Source organism: Phocoena sinus, chromosome 10, assembly GCF_008692025.1.
Source record: "Phocoena sinus isolate mPhoSin1 chromosome 10, mPhoSin1.pri, whole genome shotgun sequence".
Lineage (NCBI taxonomy): Eukaryota > Metazoa > Chordata > Mammalia > Artiodactyla > Phocoenidae > Phocoena > Phocoena sinus.
Window position 1 is genome coordinate 45,392,819 of NC_045772.1, and position 23,993 is coordinate 45,416,811.

General features: G+C 35.7%; 1 protein-coding gene across 1 annotated transcript in view; it reads right to left on the bottom strand.

The window, feature by feature from the left end:
* TRHDE (thyrotropin releasing hormone degrading enzyme) overlaps positions 1–23,993 on the bottom strand; it is a 404,965-nt gene that overhangs the window by 179,766 nt on the left and 201,206 nt on the right. Inside the window, exons 4-5 of the mRNA XM_032647249.1 lie at positions 19,270–19,424; positions 16,402–16,515 (exon numbers count right to left, since the gene is read on the bottom strand). Coding sequence (XP_032503140.1) covers positions 16,402–16,515; positions 19,270–19,424 — 269 coding nt within the window. The remainder of the gene's footprint in view (positions 1–16,401; positions 16,516–19,269; positions 19,425–23,993) is intronic.

The following is a 23,993-nucleotide window of genomic DNA, read 5'->3' on the forward strand; positions in this document are numbered from 1 at the left end:
GTAAATTTCAAAAATGAAAATTTCTCGTTTAAGAAATTATAAGTTATACATGATATATTACTTCTTGCTTCTGGAGAAAAATAAGAACAAACCTTTGGTCGGTGGAATTTCAAAAAGAAGAGTTTAAATTTAGTAGTGTTAAGTCATTAGCAAAAGATTCGTCTTCTACATTTTTGAAGAGGATGATATTGTCTAATTGAGAAAAAGGGCATTAAGAGAGATGAAGAGAGAGAGAAGGAAAAACAAAAAAGAAAGAAAGAAAAGCCTGGCAGAAGATACTCACAAAGCTCTGAAGAGACAATAACTTAAATTGAGGAGGAGAAAAAGAAAATTCTAACCAGAGGCAAACCCAATTTAACAAAATTACAAAGAATTTTGCAGGAGAGAAGGTGCTAATTTTTTATAAAAGACCCACATCACTATAAAAGAAGAAACAATCTTGGTTTGTCAGTCCCAGGCTAGGGCCCTCCTCCTCCTCCTCAACAACAACCATAACAATTACAGCAGAAATGACTAAGTGTTGGTTAGTTGCTTATTGTTGACCTGAGACTATGAAAGTTTAAAAATAAAGTAAAAGAAATCCTGGCTCTTACGTGAGATAAAAGATCAAACAAAATAGTTAGCCACACTGAACAAAATAATAGTTTTCTCCTACAGACTAGAAATGCTAAAGAATTTTGAGGCAAAACACGGTAAAACAGAATTATTTATGGAAAGTTTAATGGAAGAGGTAGAATTTGATCTGATCCTTCAAGTAACTGTAAAGTTGCGTGCATGCTCATGTGTTTGTGTACAGGGAAGAATATATTTATGGTGCATAGTCAACAGTTTTTATTCTACTCTATATATTAAGGACACCATGATAGGCCATTCTACAACTTTCAAAATGCAAAACAATAAGGTAAAATGGAGAACTTTAAAATCTGTTTACAAGAAGTTTATTGTTAACAGTAACAATAAATCCTACCACTCTAATACAGACACCTCTTGGAGACGTTGCATACATGCCTACACTTAAACAGTTCTAATAATACTGAATATGTGTGTCATTTTGTACTGAACTATTTTCAAAAATATGCTGTGTTTGAATTTTTGGAGAACAGTGTAAAGGCTTTTCAGAAAAGTAAACAAAGTGTGAGTGAATGCACAGAGCTGAGAAGAACACATGGAAAAGAAGAAAGGCACTATTGTTTTATTCATTCATTCATTTAACAAACATGTATTAACTTCCTACTCAATGCCAGATACTGTACTGTGTTTTGGGAATAAATATATGACTAAAATCTAGTCCTCAACCTGAAAGAACTCAAAAGTAGTTGAGAAAGACAGGTAAATAGCTATCTGTATTATAATATGATGGATGTTATAAAAACACAGAGGATGAAATGATTAATTAGTTCAGAAAAGGCTTCACAGAGGAAGTGACATTAAAGTGAGTTGTTGAAGGATGAAAGGTTACTCGGATGAATGGGGAAAGCAGCTTAAAAGGGCAAATCCTGGCAGAGGAAACATGAAAAAAAGCTGGTCTGTTTGAATCCTCAGTTGTCAGGTTGCAGAATTTGGTCTTAATAAATAGGCAGGAGCAGACATAATGACATAATAAAAGTAGTGTCTTAGGAAAATTAACTTATCTGAGTTATACAGAGTGGCTTGATGGATGTAGAAAGAGGAGACAGGAAGTGTCTATTGTACCAAGAGGCGATATGGTGATGATGTATTACAACAGGTGTTGCTGAAGGACTTTTGATTCTGAGAGATATTTTGAACGATCAACTGATATTGATGCCTTGGTCCCCTTAGTGGATGATGGAGAGGAAGTACTAACAAATAACTACATGGAATGACGTGATGGAATTTTAAAAGATTTTAGATTGACAGAAAGTTTTAAAATGTAGGGGGCATGCTACTGACAGAAGTGGAGAAGTGGAGAAAATTTTGGTTTGGAGGGAAAGTTAAAAGATGAGTTTTAGACATATTGCAAGGAATGTGACAGTGAACATTTAAAAAGCAGTATGTCAGAGGCAACTGGAAGTAAAAGCCTAGGTCTAAGATAAGGGGCAAGGGCTAAACAACTTTTGGCAAGAAACAGTAATCTGTATACAAATATATATGAAGTCTCGGAGAGAAGCAACTCTTTTTAAAAATTATTTCTTACAATATTAACACTTCATATACTGGTATTTAGAAATATATGTGAAGGGAGTTATTAAAAATTCTTAACACATCATTAGATACACCTGAAAAAATCAATTCCTTGATGTCCCCAAATGGCTTCTGCCTGAACACGTCAAGATCTGAATAGTCGTGGTGATGGTGGGAAAAGAGGAAGTACTATTGGAAGGGAGGGCTGTCGGCAAGTTCCTATAGAAAGGCTGACTAATTTTAGTGAAGAGCAATACCAGGCAGACACTTTGACTCTTGTCATCAGAAAAGAAAGAAAAAAATCAAGTAATCTGAATCGAGATCAAATAAAGTCAGATACATCAAACCAGACAAAAAGATGAGAGCAGAGGGCTTCCCTGGTGGCGCAGTGGTTGAGAGTCCGCCTGCCGATGCAGGGGACGCAGGTTCGTACCCCGGTCCGGGAGGGTCCCACATGCCGCGGAGCGTCTGGGCCCGTGAGCCATGGCCACTGAGCCTGCGCGTCCGGAACCTGTGCTCCGCGGCGGGAGAGGCCACAACAGTGAGAGGCCCGCATACCCCAAAAAAAAAAAAAAAAAAAAAAGATGAGAGCAGAGCCTGAGCCAATTCAAGAAGTGGTGAGGTGCTCACAGGCATGAAAAGAGAGGAAAAACATTCTCTGGGCAGATAGATGTGGGTTACATCAGAGCAGCCACAAGGACTCAATTTTCTTTTTTTTTACATTTAATTTCCTTTTTTAAAATTTTTACTGTAGTATAGTTGATTTAAAATGTTGTGTTAGGTGCTTCCCTGGTGGCACAGTGGTTAAGAATCTGCCTGCCAATGCAGGGGACACGGGTTGGAGCCCAGGTCCGGGAAGATCCTACATGCCATGGAGCAACTAAGCCCGTGTGCCACAACTACTGAGCCTGCGCTCTAGAGCCCACAAGCCACAACTGCTGAGCCCGCGTGCCACAACTACTGAAGCCCACGTGCCTAGAGCCCATGCTCCATAATAAGAGAAGCCACCGCAATGAGAAGCCCGCGCACCGCAACAAAGAGTAGCCCCCGCTCACCTCCACTAGAGAAAGCCCCCGCACAGCAACAAAGACCCAACGCAGCCAAAAATAAATAAATTAAAAAAGTAAAATGTTGTGTTAGTTTCTGCTGTACAGCAAAGTGAATCAGTTATACATATACATATATCCACTCTTTTTTAGATTATTTTCCCATATAGGTCATTACAGAGTACTGAGTAGAGTTCTGTGCTATACAGTAGGTCCTTATTAGTTATCTCTTTTATATATAGTAGTGTGTACATGTCAATCCCAACCTCCTATATTTATCCTTCCCCACCTTCCGCCCTGGTATCCATAAGTTTGTTTTCTACATCTGTGACTCTACTCTTGTTTTGTGAATAAGTTCATTTGTACCATTTTTTAGATTCCACATATCTAGGAGGATGGGTCTGAACATAAATGGCTCTTTCGTTATTCCTGAGAGAAAAGACAGGAACACTGCTGCAAAATTGATGAAGGAGTCCTAGACTGTAAGAAAAATATCTTTCATTCACTAGCTGTCTGACCTTGAGCAAGTTAATCTTTTCAGACCTCAGCATCCTCATTTGTAAACATATGTGGTTGTGAAGATTAAAGATAATCTGTTCTACAAATATTTATTGAGCACCTGCTATATCCCAAATGGTATGTCTGGTTCTGGGGATAAAAAGATAGAAAAACAGGGATCCAACCTTCAGAGATTTTATCCTAGTAGAAAGAGAGACAAAGATGAAAACAAATATTGAAATGACCTACTATGTGTAAAAATGGAAGTAGGTTCAGGATACAGAGTGACTATACTGAGAAGGCTGTGATTGGTTCTGCCTGGAGAAAGGAAGGAAAGCTTCTGAATTGATAGTTTGAGTTGAATCTTTAAGGGGGATTGAGTTTTCTAGGAGAATACCACAGAAAGGGGCATTTTGGACAGAAAGGAATATCTGGGAAAAACCATAGAGGTATGAAACAGCCTGACCTGTTTGGGGGACTCCAGAGTTTTGCGTGGCAGAAGGCAGGGAGTATAATGGGGTAAATGACTAGTGATTAGTGCATAGAGACAGACAAGAACAGAATTATCAAGATCCTCCATGGCAAGTTAGGAAGCTAGAATTAAGAAGTGACATCACCAGACCTACATTTAGAAAGATGACTATGAATACCGGAAAGCGGACTAGAGTGAGGGGCAACTCGAAACAAAATAGGACAATACAGCACAATTATGCAAAAATAGCACACAATATGGGCTTTATCTTTGTGATCACAAAATATTATACCATTATTTTTCTAAAATTTAGCTCAATTTTGTGATGACCAATGGTGATGCAACAAGGTATTTACTTTGAAATTCCAAAATGTATGAATCAAATATAGATTTAGACATAAATATAAACATAGGCATAAATACAGATATGTACGTAGATACAAAGATAACCAAATAGATACAAATATTTCCTTTTCAGTATTTTCATTAGTTTATTTAAAGCAATGTCTTATTCCAGTTTTTAATACTGACCACATCCTCTTGTATATAGATAAAGGCACTTTTCAAATCCATAGAGTCAAATGAACAAGAATGTCTGACAAAAATTATTTGAATACAATCTAATTCCACACGTTTACTGATTGCTTTGTACACGCAACCTCCATATGGTAGAGGCTGGGGAAACAAACGAACTTGGGACACAATTCCTGCCTCCAAGCAACTCCCATTATGATAGGGAAGATAGACACACGTACAACTCATTCGTGCCATTTGATGGGTAACGTATTAGTAACCAGACAAAGTACTATGGGAGTAGAGAACAGAGGGAACGTTACGGGTAAAAATGCTTTCAGTGTATATGACCATGTTGATTCAATTTCAACCGATCTATCATAAAGAGAAGAAATTAGATATATCATTCATATTTTGTGTCATTGGAAATCTATACTACCATGAGATGAAGCCTTTTAAGATTTCATAGGTTAAACAAAATGCCACATCAGTCATTACTAATCTGAACCCCTTGCTTGCATAAGACTAGAACAAGGATACAGATATACCTAGCATTGCATATTTTGGCTTTTTCACTCTTGTTCTTCATGACTTATTCAAATCAGGACAAATTAAAGGAGAGGAATACAATCAAAAATCCAAACAAGAAAAGCAAACACATTGGAGGAAAATATACATCAGGTTTTATCTATGTGACGTCGCAATTATCATCTTCTGTAAACACACAACACAATGCCATATTTGTAAAAATTATAAATTACTTGGATTCCAAGTCTCTTAAAATATTAAAAGAATTTTACTATGTAATTTTATATTTCATCCTTTTATAAAGTTCTAAAATGTCCAAAAGTATTTTAAGCTTTACTCAGTTGAAAGTTAGCTAGATGTACTTGTGAAATATAATGTCATTATTTAGCTGATTAGCTAACATTTTGTAGATAGCTAAATCATACTGATAAATGAAATAAAACTAAAGATGTAGTGAAAATAAGAGTTGCTTCTATATAGTATTTCTTAAAAATTAACATTTCAAAATCTCATGTTTAAAAGACACATGCCTAAGATGTTGATAATCATTTTCATGTGTAGCTTGTTAAAACAGTCCACTTATATTAAAGTCAGACTTATGTAAACACACATATATGCAGTAGGCATTAAAGAATAATTTTAGAAATAATCACCATTAATGCCTATAATAAATCAAGCACTGTATTGAAAATTTTACCTCCGTTTTTGTCCACATAACCTTTTACAGTCAGTGGTACATGAACATAATTATCTGCGCAGATCTCCATTGATTTAACATTATTCTATGATTTCACATGAGCTTTACAATAAGTAACCAAATGTGTTCTATACGCTCTTATTTCTTTTAACTATCAACTACATTTCATTCACTGCCAAGCCACAAACGCTTTAAGATGCCTTAGTCAATGCACTAACTAAAAAAGCAATTATATCTCTATAAGACTATCTTGGATGACTTTATAAGACTCTCATAACCCCAAATAACTCCTTGCACAGGTTTTTATGAAATGATATACTCTCAAACATGACTAACACAGAGAGAAGGTGGTTTAAATTGTGAGTCTCTTCAATGACTACATCCTTCAGCTGCCTTATGTTTTGTTTATAATATCCAGGCTGAATGTGTCATGTCTAATATTATCCAGGATGTGACACAGCTAAGGGAAAATGCTAAGATGAAACACAAAATGTACTGCATTGTATTCAACCAGATTCTGAGCCTTCTGCATACTTACTCAAGAACCTTTAAGATATAGCAATATTGATATGGCAGAAGTCACCATCAATTAGTCATTTACATATTCATTAATTATGATAATCCTGGGTCTTACGGAACAACCTTGAATGTGCTTCAAATAATGTCAATCACAGTAATAATTATGAACAGGTTGTCTAATTACATAGCTCATTCTGATTCTAGCAGCCCAAAAAAATCACTGTGAACAATCACCATATGCCATGTGCTTTTATATAACCCTCTTAAAATGTTCATATCACATACTTTTTCAGATTTCTTGACATTTTTTCCTTCTGTTTTCCTTCAAACACTTATCCAATGTAGTTTTATATACTTTTAAGCTCAATATCCTTTTTTTTTTTTTTTTTTGCGGTACGCGGGCCTCTCCCGTTGCGGAGCACAGGCTCCGGACGCGCAGGCTCAGCGGCCACGGCTCACGGGCCCAGCCGCTCCGCGGCATGTGGGACCTTCCGGGACCGGGGCACGAACCCGTGTCCCCTGCGTCGGCAGGGAAGCCCAGCTCAATATCCTTTTTATTTCAATGAATGAGTTCTTATATAGACATAGAAAGTGTTTATAATCTTTCATAAATTGTTTGTTGCCCATAATTTCTTTTTTTGTTGTTGTTAACTTTTGACCAGAATTCTATTATTTGAATTCCTCACAGATGCTATACTTTGGGTTAAATGCTGAGAAATGATGGTAAATAAACAGTCCTTAACTGATGAAGCATATTGTTTAGTGGGGGAGATTTACTTCCTCTTCTTTGCTAATTAACATGAACTCATACCCACTCTCGTACATGTCACTTCAGCATCCTCTGCATAGAGAGGTAATAAGCTTCTTCACCTTTTCAATAATCCTCTCTCTACTTTGGCAGTAAGAATCTTTTCCTCTATCTCTATGCTTCATTGTTTTGAGTAGCTGATAAGACGTTTCAATAAAATCAAATTTGCCAGTTTTTTTTGATACTCACACACCTGTTTCTCACATCCATCACGAGAAGTTGCTAATATTTTCAGACAAATCAATAATAAGCTAACAAGGCCCTAGAATATTTGATTGATAACATGTAATCCAGAGTATTTTTAAACACACACTGACTAATCATCTTAAACAGATTCAATTTCTACTTAAATCCTAATAGGAACTTTCTTATACCATTCAGGTCTGGAATAATTCCAAAAATAGGCTAGCCAACTCCCAGAAGTCATTAACATGATTACCAAGTAGCTAGTTTATTTTATGTTATTTTAATTTATGAAATAAATAATTAAAATGACCTTAATTCTGTAACAAAATTTTTATTAACTTGATAATGAAATTTATTAAATAACACATTTGATAATTTAATTTTAATATTTAGTGATATAAATGATCAGTTCATCAAATAATCTAGCTAAATAAAACTTTACACTTGTTGCCAGATCACAGAAGTCTGTATACTTCCAATGAAAATAAACAGCACTAATTTTTTCAAATTTAAAAGATTTACTCTCATAACAAACAACTCCAGAATACATAGAGTGCTATGGCCCAAAAAGTTAACCAATTCAGAAAGGAAACTCCACATTCCCAGACCCTATATATTACTGTATCTCAAAGTAAGCTACTATAACATTTATAGACTGATTATAAAATTAGCAAAGAAAATCTTTATTACTCAGAATGCAAAATCTGGACTAGCAATCCATTTATAAAGTGCAAAAATATTAAAATATTAGCATTCCAAAATCATTCTGAAATGGAACAGGTATACTCAAAAGTATTATGTGAAGGCAATTTCTTTGCTCTTATTAATTTTTAATATGTGATTCACAAGATACTCCACTGGAAAACATATTTTCGACCCTAAAAATAATACCATTATACTTAAGTACCTAATTTTAATAGTAATATTTGTAGTAAGAAAAAGAAGAAGAAAAATATCTTAGAGTTTTAAAACTATTCTGTGACAGAAACAGTACAGGTATTTCATACATATTTTGAAGATGGAGAAACAAGATCACACAGCTATTAAGTGTCAAAAATCTGGGACTTCCTTGGTGGTCCAGCAGTTAAGACTTTACACTCCCAATGCAGAGGGCATGGGTTCGATCTCTGGTCAGGGAACCAAGATACTGCATGCCACACAGTGTGGACGAAAAAAAAAAAATAATCCACGGAATAGGCAGAAATAAGGAATCGAACTTCATTCTAGGAAACTGTAAAGTAGCATTACTCGGACAAAAAATAATTTAACTTAATTGGTAAAATAGATCTATAAGACTTTGAGGACATTGATGTTCATACTCATCTGTGGTCCCCATCTCTAACAGAGACACTTGCAAAGACTGGACCTCCAAAAGATGTTCGTTACATAATGAAAAATGAGTGAGTCAATATAGATTAATCCCTGGAAATATTTTATAAATTAGGGGCCCTAAAAATGCCAGCAAAATGCTTAGCAACTAATAGAATAATATCACTTTGTCGTGAGAAGCCAAATTATTTTCAGGCCTAGGAAGTGATATAAACCATCATCTCTCAGAAGAAGCCAAAGATTCCAAGAAAAGCACCTTATGGTCTTAAAATGTAAGACAAAGAAACACGGAGAGTTTTTACTTTTAATTAGTCATCTTCAATATTGTATTGTGTTTAATGTCCTTCAAATTGGACTGATCAAGTGGATAGTCGGGAAGAGAATGTAATTAATGCCAAGTTTTGCTCTTTAGGAGCAATCGAACTAACCCTCTCTTTAATCAGAAAACTTGGGAAATAAATAATAAATAGATGAAAATATCCCACCATCACCACAAGCACCACTACAACCAAAAGTACAGAAATATTTTTTTTTAAGCACTTATCTTCCAAGCAAAGCTGTGAAGCTTAGGGAAAGAACAGAACTTAACTGAGCAGAAAGATACTCAAATTCTAAATAAAAATAAATAGCTATTGTAAATCTAAGCAAATATTAGAGAACATGTTTGGTCCATGTAATATAAAAATAATAATAGGTAGCTAAATCTTCTTCCTGTTCCATTATTTGGCTAATCCTCTGAGACTTACTATGCTAAATTTTATTTTCCAAACATATCTATGAATATGAACAGTCTGATTGAGATTATGGATCTGTGTTTTTGAGCTACTGCATAAACAAAACAACTTCTGACAGAGCATGGTTGGTCAACTAAGAGCAAAAAAAAAAAAAAAATCCTCAATCTACCCACACCTTCTAACTGAAACCACCTCACTAAAGAAAAAATACAGTGTGTATAAGAAGCTGATAAATAAATAAAATCTTGAGAAGAGAAAATTTTAAATGATTAAAGGAGTTAATTGGACACAGGTGGATCTGAAGTAGGTTCTTAGAGAAAAGCATCCCCACATATCTTCATTTTTAAAGACAAATATGACAAAGATAACACTCTAATCATTAAAAAGAATTTTATTTCATTAGTCCCAGGGAAAGGTAAAAAGCTAAAGATATAAATAGTTTCAAAAGGGGCTTACTTAAAACTGTGAACGGTAGATCCACAGAGGTTATTCAGCTTAGTGTCAAAACATGTTCTACCCCAAATCATCTTTTTGAACTCATGGTTGAAGAGAGCTGCCTGAGTGGTGACCTGCGTGGTAGTCTAGCCATTACCACACTCTCAGACTCTTAAGAAAAATGACAGCAAAGATGGGTACTCTCAAGATACCTAGCAGAAGGTCTTACTCTATTTCACAGCGAATTAGCATATGTAAAGTGTTTAATGTTACACAGTAAATGCTACGTAAGTCTTTATTATTGCAAGTGTTACTGGAGTAATTGAAGCAAAATCTTTATCAACCTCAAATTATTGCTTTTTGCTTTCTCTTGACAGGAAGCTCCTTTACATTTTTTGATTCTTATCACTTGAACTCACTACTTTCATTTATCACATCCTTGTCTAGCAACAGCTGAAAAGTGTTGAAGTAACCTTGAGGAAATGGAAAAAAAAAAAAGTCCCATAAAGTGTTATGGACTGAGACAGTCACTCCTTGCTTAGAAATGAGTGTGTTGTAATATCTTTTAAAGCATATAGCTGCCTGGTTAAGGATGATTAATAATTATAAAATTAATGAATTATTCTTTGGTTGTCCTCTTAGTCCCCAGCTTTCCTTTTCGGTTGTGTTCATGTTACAGATTTTGCAAAGCAAATTCTCTTTAACACATCTGAGATGATACTGAATGTTATCAAGTGTTGAACAATTCATGTATCATAAGAAGATAAACATTTTTACCAAGCGTGGTAAAAGGGACAGATTAAACTGGTATAATCTGCTATTGCAAATCATAAGTATTTGAGAACAATGATGTCTAACAGAACATTTCATCATTTTGATATAAATTTTTGGCATCATTAATTTTTTTGTTTATCAAGTAATGTCTGACCATTTTTAGCAAGTTGGAATCTTTTGCTTGCAAACTGCTCTTACCTAAAAAGGGAATGAATGGGTTAACTTTTCCTATATTATTTCTAGATATGAGAAAGGATAGCGTTGCATTATTGTTAGGCTCCAGGTTCAGAAGAGTTTTCTTCTTAGGAAGTGTCTAATCCTGTCAATTTATTGGTTACTTTTAAATTCCTAAGGAAATGCAGAAAGGCCTTGACACCATGCAAACCTGAACACAGTCTTCGGAAGAAATACTTTATTCTGAAGGGAATGCTCATTTATCTTTTATCTCCAAGTTTAAAATATACAAAACCTGAAACAGTGTCTTTCTGAATATAAATGGCTTTTTTAAAAAAATCATCCTTTAAGAACATACATGGGGCTTCCCTGGTGGTGCAGTGATTGAGAGTCCGCCTGCCGATGCTGGGGACACGGGTCACGGGTTCGTGCTCCGGTCTGGGAAGATCCCACATGCCGCGGAGCGGCTAGGCCCGTGAGCCACGGCCGCTGAGCCTGCGCGTCCAGAGCCTGTGCTCCGCAACGGGAGAGGCCACAGCAGTGAGAGGCCCGCGTACCACACACACACACACACACACACACACACACAAAAAGTTGATGTTTTCAGCACAAAGAGAAATGACTTGGCGAGGGGTTCGGAGGGAAGAGTAAAGGGAAAGCATAAAGAAGTCTATTTTGAAGACCGTGACCCCCAGGAGACCCAAGTGAGCACCCCTTCTACTTTTCTTCTAGTCTTTCAATGTAAATGTCACTTTTAAGCTACTGAGAAGGATCAAAATTACCACAGACCCTTGGGACTAGCCATCAGAAGCTTTTAAAATGTTCACATTCAATATGTCAGTCATTTGAGAATAAAACATCATCTACCAGGTTGAAAACAATTGGATCACCTTCTAATTTACTGATTTCTCAGGAGCAGAATATTATATGTGGATTTTTTATCATAATAGACAAAATACAACTCTATGGAAAATCACATATATATGATGTATGTGTATATACACATTTATTTGGTATTCAGTATTTATAAAGTAAGATTCTAAAATAAATATTTAATTCCCAAATGGTCTATCTTTGACACCACAGCCCTCCTGGGCAAATATATTTTGATATTGATGAATCATAGGCAATAGTACCAATGTACCAACTACTGTTGAAATGTATATTAACTAACTTTGAAAAGCATGTGAAAGCTTTCTTCCCTACAGACATTAAATCAAAGATGGACTTAAGACATGAACAGCTGAACAAGTAAAATATTAACCAAAACAATTTTTTCTCTCTCTAATTTTCTATTTTCCCCTCTCTTGAGTAGTAGAGTGTTTATTATTGTTTAGAATAATTAAGCAGTATATCTTTACATTTAAACTGGAAAAAAAACTGAATTCAATAAACTCTATCTATTTCAGTTCACCAATGATTTTCTCAACTTCTTTTTGAATAAAAACAAAATAATCTAAGAAGTAAAAGTAATTTTATTGCAATGCCTATTAAATTTAGCAGACAATTTTTGTTGGAGCACGTTAAAATGATACTGAGTCTAATGGCAGAATTCATTTTTGCTATTTTAGTCCTGCCCATGATAAAAACAATTGAGAATATTTATCAAAGTTTTGGGCAATACACTTTGAGATATCCTAAGTATTTAGCATAATGAAGTTTAGTTGCACGATTCTTTATTAATAGTTATCTTTATGCCCAGGTATGTGCCCTCATAAAAATTTAGGAAGAATTCCCAGTCTGCAGACTTTATCAATGTATAAAGTTATTACTGTGTAAAGCTCCTTTAATCCCAAATTATTTAATAAAAGAACATACACTCATGTTGAATAATTCTCATTATAGCAAGTACGTCCTTACAAGGCTACATTCAGGAAATTAAAGGTTACACCTATCATACAGATACAAATTATAGTGAAAACCTGTGCAATATGCACAAGGGATATGCTTTTGCCTGCGTCGGCATCAGGTCTGTAAAATAAGGAGTTCTTCGTGGTATCATTTTTACTATTCATCCTTTTCCTGTATTGAAGCTCTTTTATTATACAGTTTTTTAAATTTAAATGATAAAGAATTGTTGAAGAATAGTAACTAGGCAGCATGAGTCTTTTCTTTTCTCCCTTTGGACGGCCATCAACAGCATACTGTAACTTAATCATCCAATAATGTTGTCATTAACAACCAACTTTGATCAAATAACATCAAGCAAAAGGACTACTCAACCTATGAAATCTAACCCCAGCCCTGAGCTGAAGAAGTTGCTTCTGTTGATCTTGACACTTCTGTTTGATGAATGAAACATGATATAAGGCTTATGTTCCTATAGAATAGTCCACATTGCCAAAAAAGATAAGCATTGATTTGGGGAGACTGAGTCTAGATATAAAGATTACAGAAAACTTTTTGTAATCTATACATAATTGTTAGAAATCTAGGGTGTCAAAATAGATTACTAGGGTTGGAAATGTTAGGGTATTTATACATAAAATCAATGCCCCTTTGTAATGGAGCATTTATTATTTTCCAGGTCCATGATACCTACTCACATTTGTATAACGGTTCATGCATTTCAAAGACCTCGAAAGTTATTTTATCTTCACAAAAATTATGTGTGCTTACCAAGTCAGTATAATCGCCCCCATTTCTCAAATATTAAGGGTGAGTCAAAGAAGTGAAATGCCTTTCTTGGAATCTGAATTTCTTCTTGCCTATCCATTTCCTGACCTTATATCATACTACCTGTAAAGGCCCATATCTATAAAATGGTATACTTGATCAGTTTATTGGGGAACAAAATTTCACTGTAGTTTTTATTCCATGTAGTGTTTTTAATGTAAAAACTGATTATTGCTTTAGCAGAAACTGACTGTAAACACATACACACACATATATACAACCTAAGATTTTACTAACAGTTAAGCAGCCTACACAAGTATACTATCCTAAATCAGAACAAGAGCTTCCTTAACAATACAGTGTAATTCTGGGCTTCCTTATTGCTATTCCATCGAAGGTAGACTGGCATAGTAATCTCCCTAGCAAACTGAAATTGTATTTCAGTGCTTGAGCCTTGGTGTCTAAAAATAATTAAAGCACTGTTTTTGAGATCAGAGGCAAAAGAGGTCAGCTTCCTGAATTTCTTTACTTCTGACACAAGCCTGACTTCTGGTTTTTCTAATTTAGGCTAAGTTCTAGTGAAGCCCAAGCCTTGTTCTCCTGGGGGAGTTTCTGTGCATATCACAACAGTATGAGTTACTGCTAACACAGCCATCACTCTTGTTCTTTCTAGTATTTCTTTCACTCTTTTGCTGATGCCATTATGAAAAATAGTGCTGACACAGCCTTAAAGTCACTTAATATCCTTTCTTACTTATGTGGCTAACTTAGTCCTAAAATTTTGTTTGCAAAGAAGATATTAACGATCCTTGGAGGAGAATTTGTTTAGAGTCTCTTCTTACAGGTTTTATAAATTTAGTATATTGAGGTACTCTACAACCTAAATTGAAAAAACTACTAAGAAAGCAAAAGCAGCCAATGATCAGACAGTATTTGTAATCTTTAAAATCCGAACATAAAGAGACATAATAATAAGACCTGTTTTCACTATTGCCTAATTAATTGTGATGGACCTTATCCTTTCATTTCTTAATCCATCATTAATTGCTATTTTTGATTATAACATATGGATTAATATCTTACCAGCTCAAGGTTTTTATACTTCCAGTGCATGGTACGTATTCTGTTAAGGACAAAGTCTCAGGTGTATTATTTACACTCTATATTCATTTTCAATATTTCTTATAAAATTGTTCTCCATTTATAACTTAACTGATAAAGATAATGAAGGAATATACAAAATTATTCAAAGACAAAATCCAGTATGAGGACATTGAAACTTGGGATTCACTGCCATGCTAAAACCATTTAAAGCTGTCAGTTTTCACCTCCAGTATAATTCTGTTGATTCCTTTTTAACCTAAGATGTATTTTTATAATGATGAATAGAAAGGATTTTGTCACAGATAGCTGAATGAGCTGAAAAAAAAGAAAAAGCTTACCTATATGAGTAACATGCCGTTTGTAATACTTACATCTTTTAATATTGAAACATAATAGAATTATAAATCAGTAATAATCCACAGCATAGTGAAAATTAAATGATAATTTTAAACAAATTTGGTTGAAAGTCAACTAAAAACCAAAATATATTTTCACAAATATTTCAATATCCTTAAACATTTCAGTTTTCAAATTTCATATTTGTTTAAAAATTACTTAATTAATATTGATGGTATTGATGATTTTTCTTCAAAGTTCTTTAAAGGCATTTTTAATTAATTTTAATGCCATAATAAAACAGTTCAAATAAGATTTTCTAAATTGTATAATATATAATGCATACCTAGATACATAAGGCTAAGTAAAATTAACTCACACATTTGTGCAAATGAACCATGCTGCCTTTATAAAATATAAGCAAAACTGGATAATTCAAACATATCAATATGATATTACAATTGTAACATTTCTTCTGAGATATGTAAGATCACCTTTCTTACTCAGCAGGAGTTGGCTGAATTTATGGTAGAGAAGTTATATCATGACTTACAGACATCTTTATATTTTACCTTGGTTTAAATACTATTCAGATCATACTTGTAATCATGACAGATAACTAGATAATCACATAATAATTTAAACATCAAAAAAGAGTGGCGTGAAATAAATATATATTATCACTCATGCTATGTCACAGGTGAAAGCTTTTGAGCTTCTGGAAGTTGACAAATGTCAGCACTTTGCAACTTTTACGTAGTGCCACTTAAAATAAATTTAAAATTCAAGTTCCCAAACAACATATACCCTGGGTTCTACTCCATAATAACATAGTCACTTACTGATTAATGGAAGCTTATACGAAATGAAAAACTTACATTAAATGACATATAGAAATCATACCCTCCCTCTACTTTTTCTTCTAGAATGCTCTAGAACATCACTGCTTAAGGTACAACAAATCCTACTTCAGGTTCAGACGTACAGGTATGGGTATAATGTGTACAACTCTTTATAGTGATCTCTTATTAAATCATTTAATCCTAAAGTAAAAACAGCAATAATGCATCAAAAATTTTAGCTAATTTTTGAGTTCATCACATTGAAGAAATATTAAGTTCTCATTTTTCTGTATATTGAAACATCCTATATACTTAAAATATAACTCATTGGTTACTGTTACCTTCTCTATTTTAAGGGATAATTTATCTTTGTTATCAAATACTGCAATCTAAAATATTTCTATTTAGAAAACGTACCATTTTGAAATCAGCGTATAAACAATCAGATTCTATTTAGTTCTAATAAACAAAAATATTTTGGAATAGTACTGTTTACATTTTGGGTTGCTTTTCCTTTTATTGGATAGCTAACTTTTTTTTTCATACATCGGTTGGTATTTTCAGTCACATGTGATGATAAGATAAGCCCAATGTTACACAGGATCAACCTTTCACTTAGAGTTCCAAACAATTAAAAAGTGCACTTACCATGTTCCAGCCGGGGTAGAGGTAGTCTGTACCAACAAACTCAAAGTAGTGAGCAAACCCCTCCTTCAGCCACACGTCTTCCCACCACACAGGAGTCACGAGGTCACCAAACCACTGCCGTGACAAATGAGTGGGCATCAGATAAAATCGCGTCTATCCCAGAATTATTTTATCTAAAATTAAATGTATTAAATTATGATTATCACAACTGGAATTCATTCCCCAATTGATTTTGTGATCTTAAAATGCGTTGTGGCAACACCACTGATTTATTTGACTACTTGCATGACACTAATTTTCTATAAATGCATTCAGGGAAGAACAAAAATAAAATGTTCAAGGAACACAACAAGAAGATTTAACCTGGAGAAGGAAGAGCTCAGGGTAAAAAAACTGACAACAGCTGTCTTCAAATATTTGAAGACCTAGTATATAGAAGAAGAAAAGGCTTGGGTCTTATGGCCCTACAGGGGACAAATCAGTATTAATGGATGGAAATTAGGGTTGTAGATTGGTAGACATTGCTAAAAATGCAGGAGACCCTCTAACAGACTGAAATGGATGAAGATGGAAAATACTACCTCGAGAAGTGGTGAGCTCATCACAGGAAGTACCGAAGCAGCGCCTTCCAGTGGCAGAGGCAATTCACAGACGACATCGGCTGACTGAAGGAACTAATAAGGGCTTTAAGAAGCTCCACACCTGACTCTCCATGATTCTATGATAATGAGGGTTGGACCAAAAAAGTCTCTAAGATCCCTTCAGGAAAGTAATGTTGTAATTTATAATTGGTGTTTTGATTAGATCTGGATACATTACTCTGAAATCCTTGCTGAGTTCACCAAAGCTTAAAGGAATTCTTTTTTCATTAAAAAACAAAACAAACAACAAAAAACATTATACGTGGGAACTATCCTACAGACTTGGGATTTAATGATGAAAAGTCAGACAATGTCCCTTCTCAGGCAGCTGACACTTTATTGTGGAGGAAGGGACAATTAGGTGAGATAGAAAATAAAAAATAAGCAAATGAACAATACAATTTCAGATCTTATTAAAGTGTGAAAGGAATGGAGGATGGGTCACTTTAGACTGTAAAAACAAAAAGATTCTCTCTAAGCAGATGACATTTGAGCTCAGACTTTAATGATAAGAAGAAGCCATGAGAAAGCATCAGGCAAGAGGATTATAGGCATTTGTAAGTAACCCTTAGTGTGAAGACTGTAATGTGGGAGTGAGTTATTTAAAAAGCAGAAGGAAAAGTATCAGATCATAGCTTTACAGCTTTAGGAGCTAGAGGAAAGAGCTTGGTGGCTGAGCATTTCAATATTAATAAAGTATCACTTACCCAAGAGGATCTCTAATAGAAATACAAAGAAGAGATAACTCTGAATATGCTGATGACCACAAAACAAATGATATTTAAAACATTTTCTGTTCTTGATCAGAAAGTAATGTTTCTTCTCCCTTAAACTGAAAGCCTGTCTTAAGAATTGTGACAATAAATAGGGGAGGAGAAACGGTAATGTAGAAAATAATTTGGCAATGATAGTGGAAATGATTATGTGTTTCTCCCAGCTTGTGGCTCATTTCCGCATAGTAAGTAGCCGAGCACCACTAAGCTAGAACAAGAAAGTAACTGAGAATCTGGAACAAATGAAATCCAGTTCTAGAAACAATTATCAGTGTGTTCTTATTTCAGCAGAACTCTACATGTAACTCGTTTCTAGGAACGTTCAAAAGGACACTGATTTGTGTCAAAGAATTGTATGTTTAGCTGGAAACCATTTTTAGCACAATAGAGGAGCCCTGGTTATCTCTGCAATGGACCCCCTTAAATCTCTGCAGCAAGGAACACATGCCCAAGCTGACCAGCATGACAGGTACAAACGTCTACAGGTTCACTGCAAAAGGCTGACATACAGGTAAATGGTCATATGGCCTAGAACAATTTATCATGAAGTCCCTATTCATGTATTGTCATTTAGCTGTTCAGCCTGTTTTACTAACAACATTTTCCACCTCACTCTTTCTTAAGGTTTCAAGCTTTTAAAAGATTTTGGGTTGGTAACAAATTGAAGTTGTACAGTATCACACGGTGATTTCTGGTGTTTTCACTTAAAAACCATCCATAGTTTCTGGTAATCAGGACAAAGATTGCTTTTTACTAGCACAAACGTTTATTTTCAGTTATTTTTTTCAGTAGAATCAAGATTCTAATAAGCATTGTGAAATATCTGTAATACCTTCTGCTCATTGTAAGAAAGTACATAAATCAAAATTGATATTAATTTTATCTTAGCTTCATGATAAAGCTGGCTAATTTACATATGAATTTCTAAACATGTCAAGACAAAAAAATATCAATCATTGAGAAGAGGCTGTCGCAGAGTTAGTGAAAGACTTCCTAAGTGTCTGTGTGATGGGAGAAGGGGAATAACAAATTGATTTCAGCAAAGCAAATTTGACATGTACACAAAATTCAGCTGCATCTTTCAGCAATGCAATAAATCATTGCCATCACTGCACTCACCATATATACACACCGATAATCACAAGAAAATACAGCAAGGTTGACAAAGAATAGTGAGTGGATAGGGTCTCCAAAGAGGCTGCTGGGTAGCAGTGCCATCTCACTCCCCAACTAAACTGAATGACAGTTACTTATTCAATATGGATCCGTGTGTTTGCTTTCGTTTGTGCCGTCACTTGAGAACAACCTATCTTCCAAAAAGAACTACATGGTGCTCTATACAATTAAAACTTAATTGGGAGGATAATAACTTAGCTCCTAATCTAAGTATCTGAAATCATTCTACATTCTCGATAGTTTGCAATCATACTTACACCTGATCCTTTTTCTCATACCTGGTGACATATCTCATGAACAATGACCATGGTGACATCCAGCAAATAAGAAATAGATGAAACACTGGGATCCAGCAGTATTCTTTGTTCCACAAAAATACTTAGTCCCCAATTCTCCATAGCAGCATACGGATGCTTAGGCACAGCTAAAAGATCTAGAAATAGAATAAAACAATTCCAAAGGCTTTAACAAACATGTCAGATTCTAAATTCATATCCGACAAAAGTCCAGAAATCCTAATTAGAAGAAATACTTGTTCTTTCTCAGTAATTTTTTTTTTCTAAATTAAACTACCTGCCATTTCTACGTGACAGCAGAAATATAGGCTATCACTGTAAATGCTGGCCATATCCATCCATCACAGTTCATTTTCAGACCCAGTGCTGTAGGAGGTTGGAAGTATCAGCACCATTATTGATGGGCCTATCCTAATAAGTTGCAGAAAGTCAAGGAAACCAAATGCAGCAGGAATCTACAGAGTCAAAAGGCATTGTGCCTTCTAATGAAAATATATTCAGCTCAGTGCAGTAAATGCTGTACTCTTGCTTTTACCTCAATATTGTTCAAAAGAAAACATTTCACATCAGTTTAAAAATCCAACATATCATATTTCTAATTGCTTAATTCTAATGTATTTTTTGAGTTTTGTTAAAAATAAAATATTACATGTAAATATAGCTCAGATAGAGAAAACTAAAAAAGTAGATGTAGTGTCAAAAGGACTATTGAGGGGGGCTTCCCTGGTGGCGCAGTGGTTGGGAGTCCGCCTGCCGATGCAGGGGACACGGGTTTGTGCCCTGGTCTGGGAAGATCCCACATGCCGCGGAGCGGCTGGGCCCGTGGGCCATGGCCGCTGAGCCTGCGCGTCCAGAGCCTGTGCTCCGCAATGCGAGAGGCCACGACAGTGAGAGGCCAGCGTACCACAAAAAAAAAAGGACTATTGAGGGAACCTGCAGACTCTAGTTCTGGTCCTGCCTCCACCATTAATTAAATATATGACATCAGTAAATCACTTTAATTTCTCAAGACCACAATTCTCTCACCTATAAGATAAGGTTATTGGATGTCATGATCTCTAAAATCCCTTCCAGCTCCGAAAATCTATGATTAGGTGATTCTAAGATTTGTGCTTATTTTAAAAGGTTGTAGAGGTATTATCAACGTTTGCTTAAGGTGACACAGTAAGTACATGCTTTGATGCACTCTCTCTGCTCAAACACCTAGCAATGTTAAGTAAAATATTAAAAGGAAAAACTGAAAATCATCTCCAGGCTTGAAAATAAACCTCTCCATGGACCAGAAATGGTACATAAGTACAAAGCAGTGATTGCATGTGAAGCCACGGGCAGTGGCATTTGGGAACTGGATCCAGCAGGATTCACCGGAGTCAAAGGCATCTAAGCCAAGCTGATAACTTGTTGCCAGAGGCTGACGTAGGGCATGCATGTGCAGAAGGACTGAATATAGCTGGTGCTCAGTGCTGCTTGGGAAAGCTAGCAAGCAGCAATGTAAGGATTCGAACCCAGGCAACCTGGCTCCACTTTCCCATGTAAACCCTGGACTAACTCCCTAGGATGCTAAGAAAATAATGGTACAAAAATGTTTGCTGCAGTGTTCTTTGTAAGAGTGAAAAGAGAAAACTGCAAGCCTTTCACCGAGATAACTGACAAAGAAACTGTGAAATAATTCTAAAAAGCAATACCATACAACAACTGAAATAGTCTTACCACTAGATTCTAACACTACATGTATCAAAACGGATAATCTGAAAAACATAATGTTGAGGGAACAAATAAGGTGTAGAATGACCCTTACCATATACTACTTAAAAACAAGCAGAATAGTACCATTGATTGCAAATGGATACTCACACATTCACACATATACTCAGACAGACAGTAGTGGTAAAATGCACACACAGTCACACACATATAGGAATGATAAACACCAGATTCAGAATTATGATTGCTTCAGAAAAGAAAGAAGGAAGAAGGAATCAGGGACAGTCTCTTAGGTTCCTGGAGCCAATTTCAACATGTGTGCATGTGGGGCAGGGACGTGGGAGGGTTTGTCCCACACCGTCTATAAATAATTCTTGGATTCCAACAGAGTGGCCCAGTATTCAACTCAATTCCGATACCATCTACCCAAAGATAGAATCAGATTCCACAGGTTAAGGGTTCAGTCCTACAACACTGCACCCTCCATCCCTACTTCAAAAACCAGTCCCAAGCCCAGGTTGTTACCTGTGCTTCTGACCTATGGACTAAAGATAAGTCAAGTATGGCCCCTGTATCCACTACATGGAAACATGACAGCTTAACAGAAAAAATAAAGAATAAAAACTCCTGTGAAAGAGAGAGAAAACAGATTTAGTTGGAGAAGTTCTTGAAAGAGATAGTATCTGAGTTGGACTTCCAAAGATAAATAGGATTTCGACAGGCAGACAGAGGTACTATATGCATTCATTTATACAAGTATGTATTTATTGAGCATCTCTTTTGCTCAATACAAGCATTGTTTGTTCTGTCATCCAAGCTCCTTGCTCCCTGCTCTCATGGCACTTATATTTATTTGTGGGTGTGTGTAGGAAGAAGAGGTTAATTAACAAGTAATAAATGAATGAAAGAAATTTAGTAAATGATAAATGCTACCAAAAAATAATTGAGTAAGACAATGATTGACTGGTAGGGTGAAATGGGTGGAGTGTGGTCAAAGCAGGCATCTCTAAGGTAATCACATCTCACCTGAGATGTGAATAATGGTAGAAGCTAGCTGTCTGAAGATCTGTGGAAGTATTGATATATTGTTCTAAGAAGAGGGGACAAAAAATGCACAGGTCCTAAGGAGGAAATGAGGCTAGCATATTGGATAGAATGAAGGTTGGTGTGGCTGAAGCATATAAAGGAGAAGAGTATAGTTGTGAGAATTATACAAAGTGCAAGTACATAACAAATAGACACACTTCTACTTAAGATTTTACCTTGAGACCTTCCTTAAATATGAACAAACCAGGCAATAGAACAACATTGTGGCAACTCTGCCTGCCACCAGCAGATGGCAATAGCAGTAGCAGGTCTGGGGCTGTTTACTTGTAGGATCACGGGGACTTATGGACAAGCCTGTTGCAAAACAGAGGCACTTCTGTTTGCTGGAGTTCTCCAAGAGCCGAGAGTAGTCAGGTTCCCAAGACTGAGTCAACAAATCAGGCCGCACACTGGAATATGGAGTGGCTCAAATGGCACGGAGAGAAAATTCTAGACATAGGCCAGATGCGAGTCTAAGAGTTTGGAATAAAGAAGGTACAGCCAGGGGCGGTCATTAGACAGCAAAAACCTGACTAGCAGCCTAAGCAGGTGTGGTGAGGGGGCAGCTGAAGGTTGGTGCCAACCATCTCAGGCAGTGGTGACCTAAGTAGGCAGCTGGTGACAGGTTGGTTTCCAGAGGTCTAAGGGCAGAGAAGTCAGACCCGAGTAACAAAGCTGTACTTCAGCCAGACAAAGACTCTTGAGCAATTGGAGTCAGATTCAGATAAAGTGATTGAGAACAGAGTGAAACACAGAGGGATCAAGCACAGGAGGCAGCTTCTTAGATGCTCACAGGCTTAACAATAGATACAGGGAACCATGTCTACGGCTGGCAGAAGGAAAAAAAAGGAAAATTTTAAAAATGAGATTACGCTACTACAGACATAATAACCTTCTATCAAAGTACTGAAGAAACTTGGATTTTGTTCTAACAACTACTGAGGGATAATTTAACTGTGTCTCTCTGCTCTATACCTTTATCTCATAAACAGTTCTATATTTTGAGAATACCTTCAGGTGGCATATATCCACATAAAGACTTGTACGCAAGTGTTCATAACAGTTTACTTCCAATACGCCCAAACTGGAAATAATTCCAATGTCCATCAACAGATGAATGGATAATGTGTGGTATAGCCATACAATAAAATGCTGTTCAGCAATAAAAAGAAATGAGCTATCAAATACGTGCTACAACGTGGATGAGCCCCGGAATAGTTATACTGAGTAAAAAGGAAGAAAAAATATATATGCTGTACGATTCATGTCACTTACATAAAATTTTAGAAAATGCAAATTCATCTACAATGTCAAAAAGCAGATCAGCAGTCACCTGGGGACACAGATAGGGGGGATTAAAAACAGCAACAGGAAAGAATGTCTCTATGTGTCTAACTGAGTCACTTTGCTATACGGCAGAGATTGGCACAGCCTTGTAAATCACCTATACTTTGATTAAAAAAATAGCAACAGGAAACTTTTGGGGGTGATGGATAGGCTCATTATGGTGATGATTTCATGGGTGTATACATATCTTAAAACATCAAATTTTACACTTTACCTATGTGCAGCATACTGCATGTCACTCTACCTCAATGAAGCCGTCAATACCTTCAGTAACTGAAATATTCTTTTGCTTAACTTTGAAGATAGTAAGATTTATTTACAATGAATTAAACTGTCTCAATTTTTGCAAAATAATTTGTCATGAGGCTATATCCATTAACGTGTGCAACCACAACTCTTTAATATGCCTTGAAAACAGAAGTAAGAAAACTCTATGTTTCAGAGTCAAATTTACTCGGAAATTAAAAGAAAAGCCTGGATAAAATTATGCATAGGAGTCTGCTCCCAATTAATTACGCTAGTCCTAAAACTATAGGCAGATAACAAATATTCATATAATACTAGTGAAT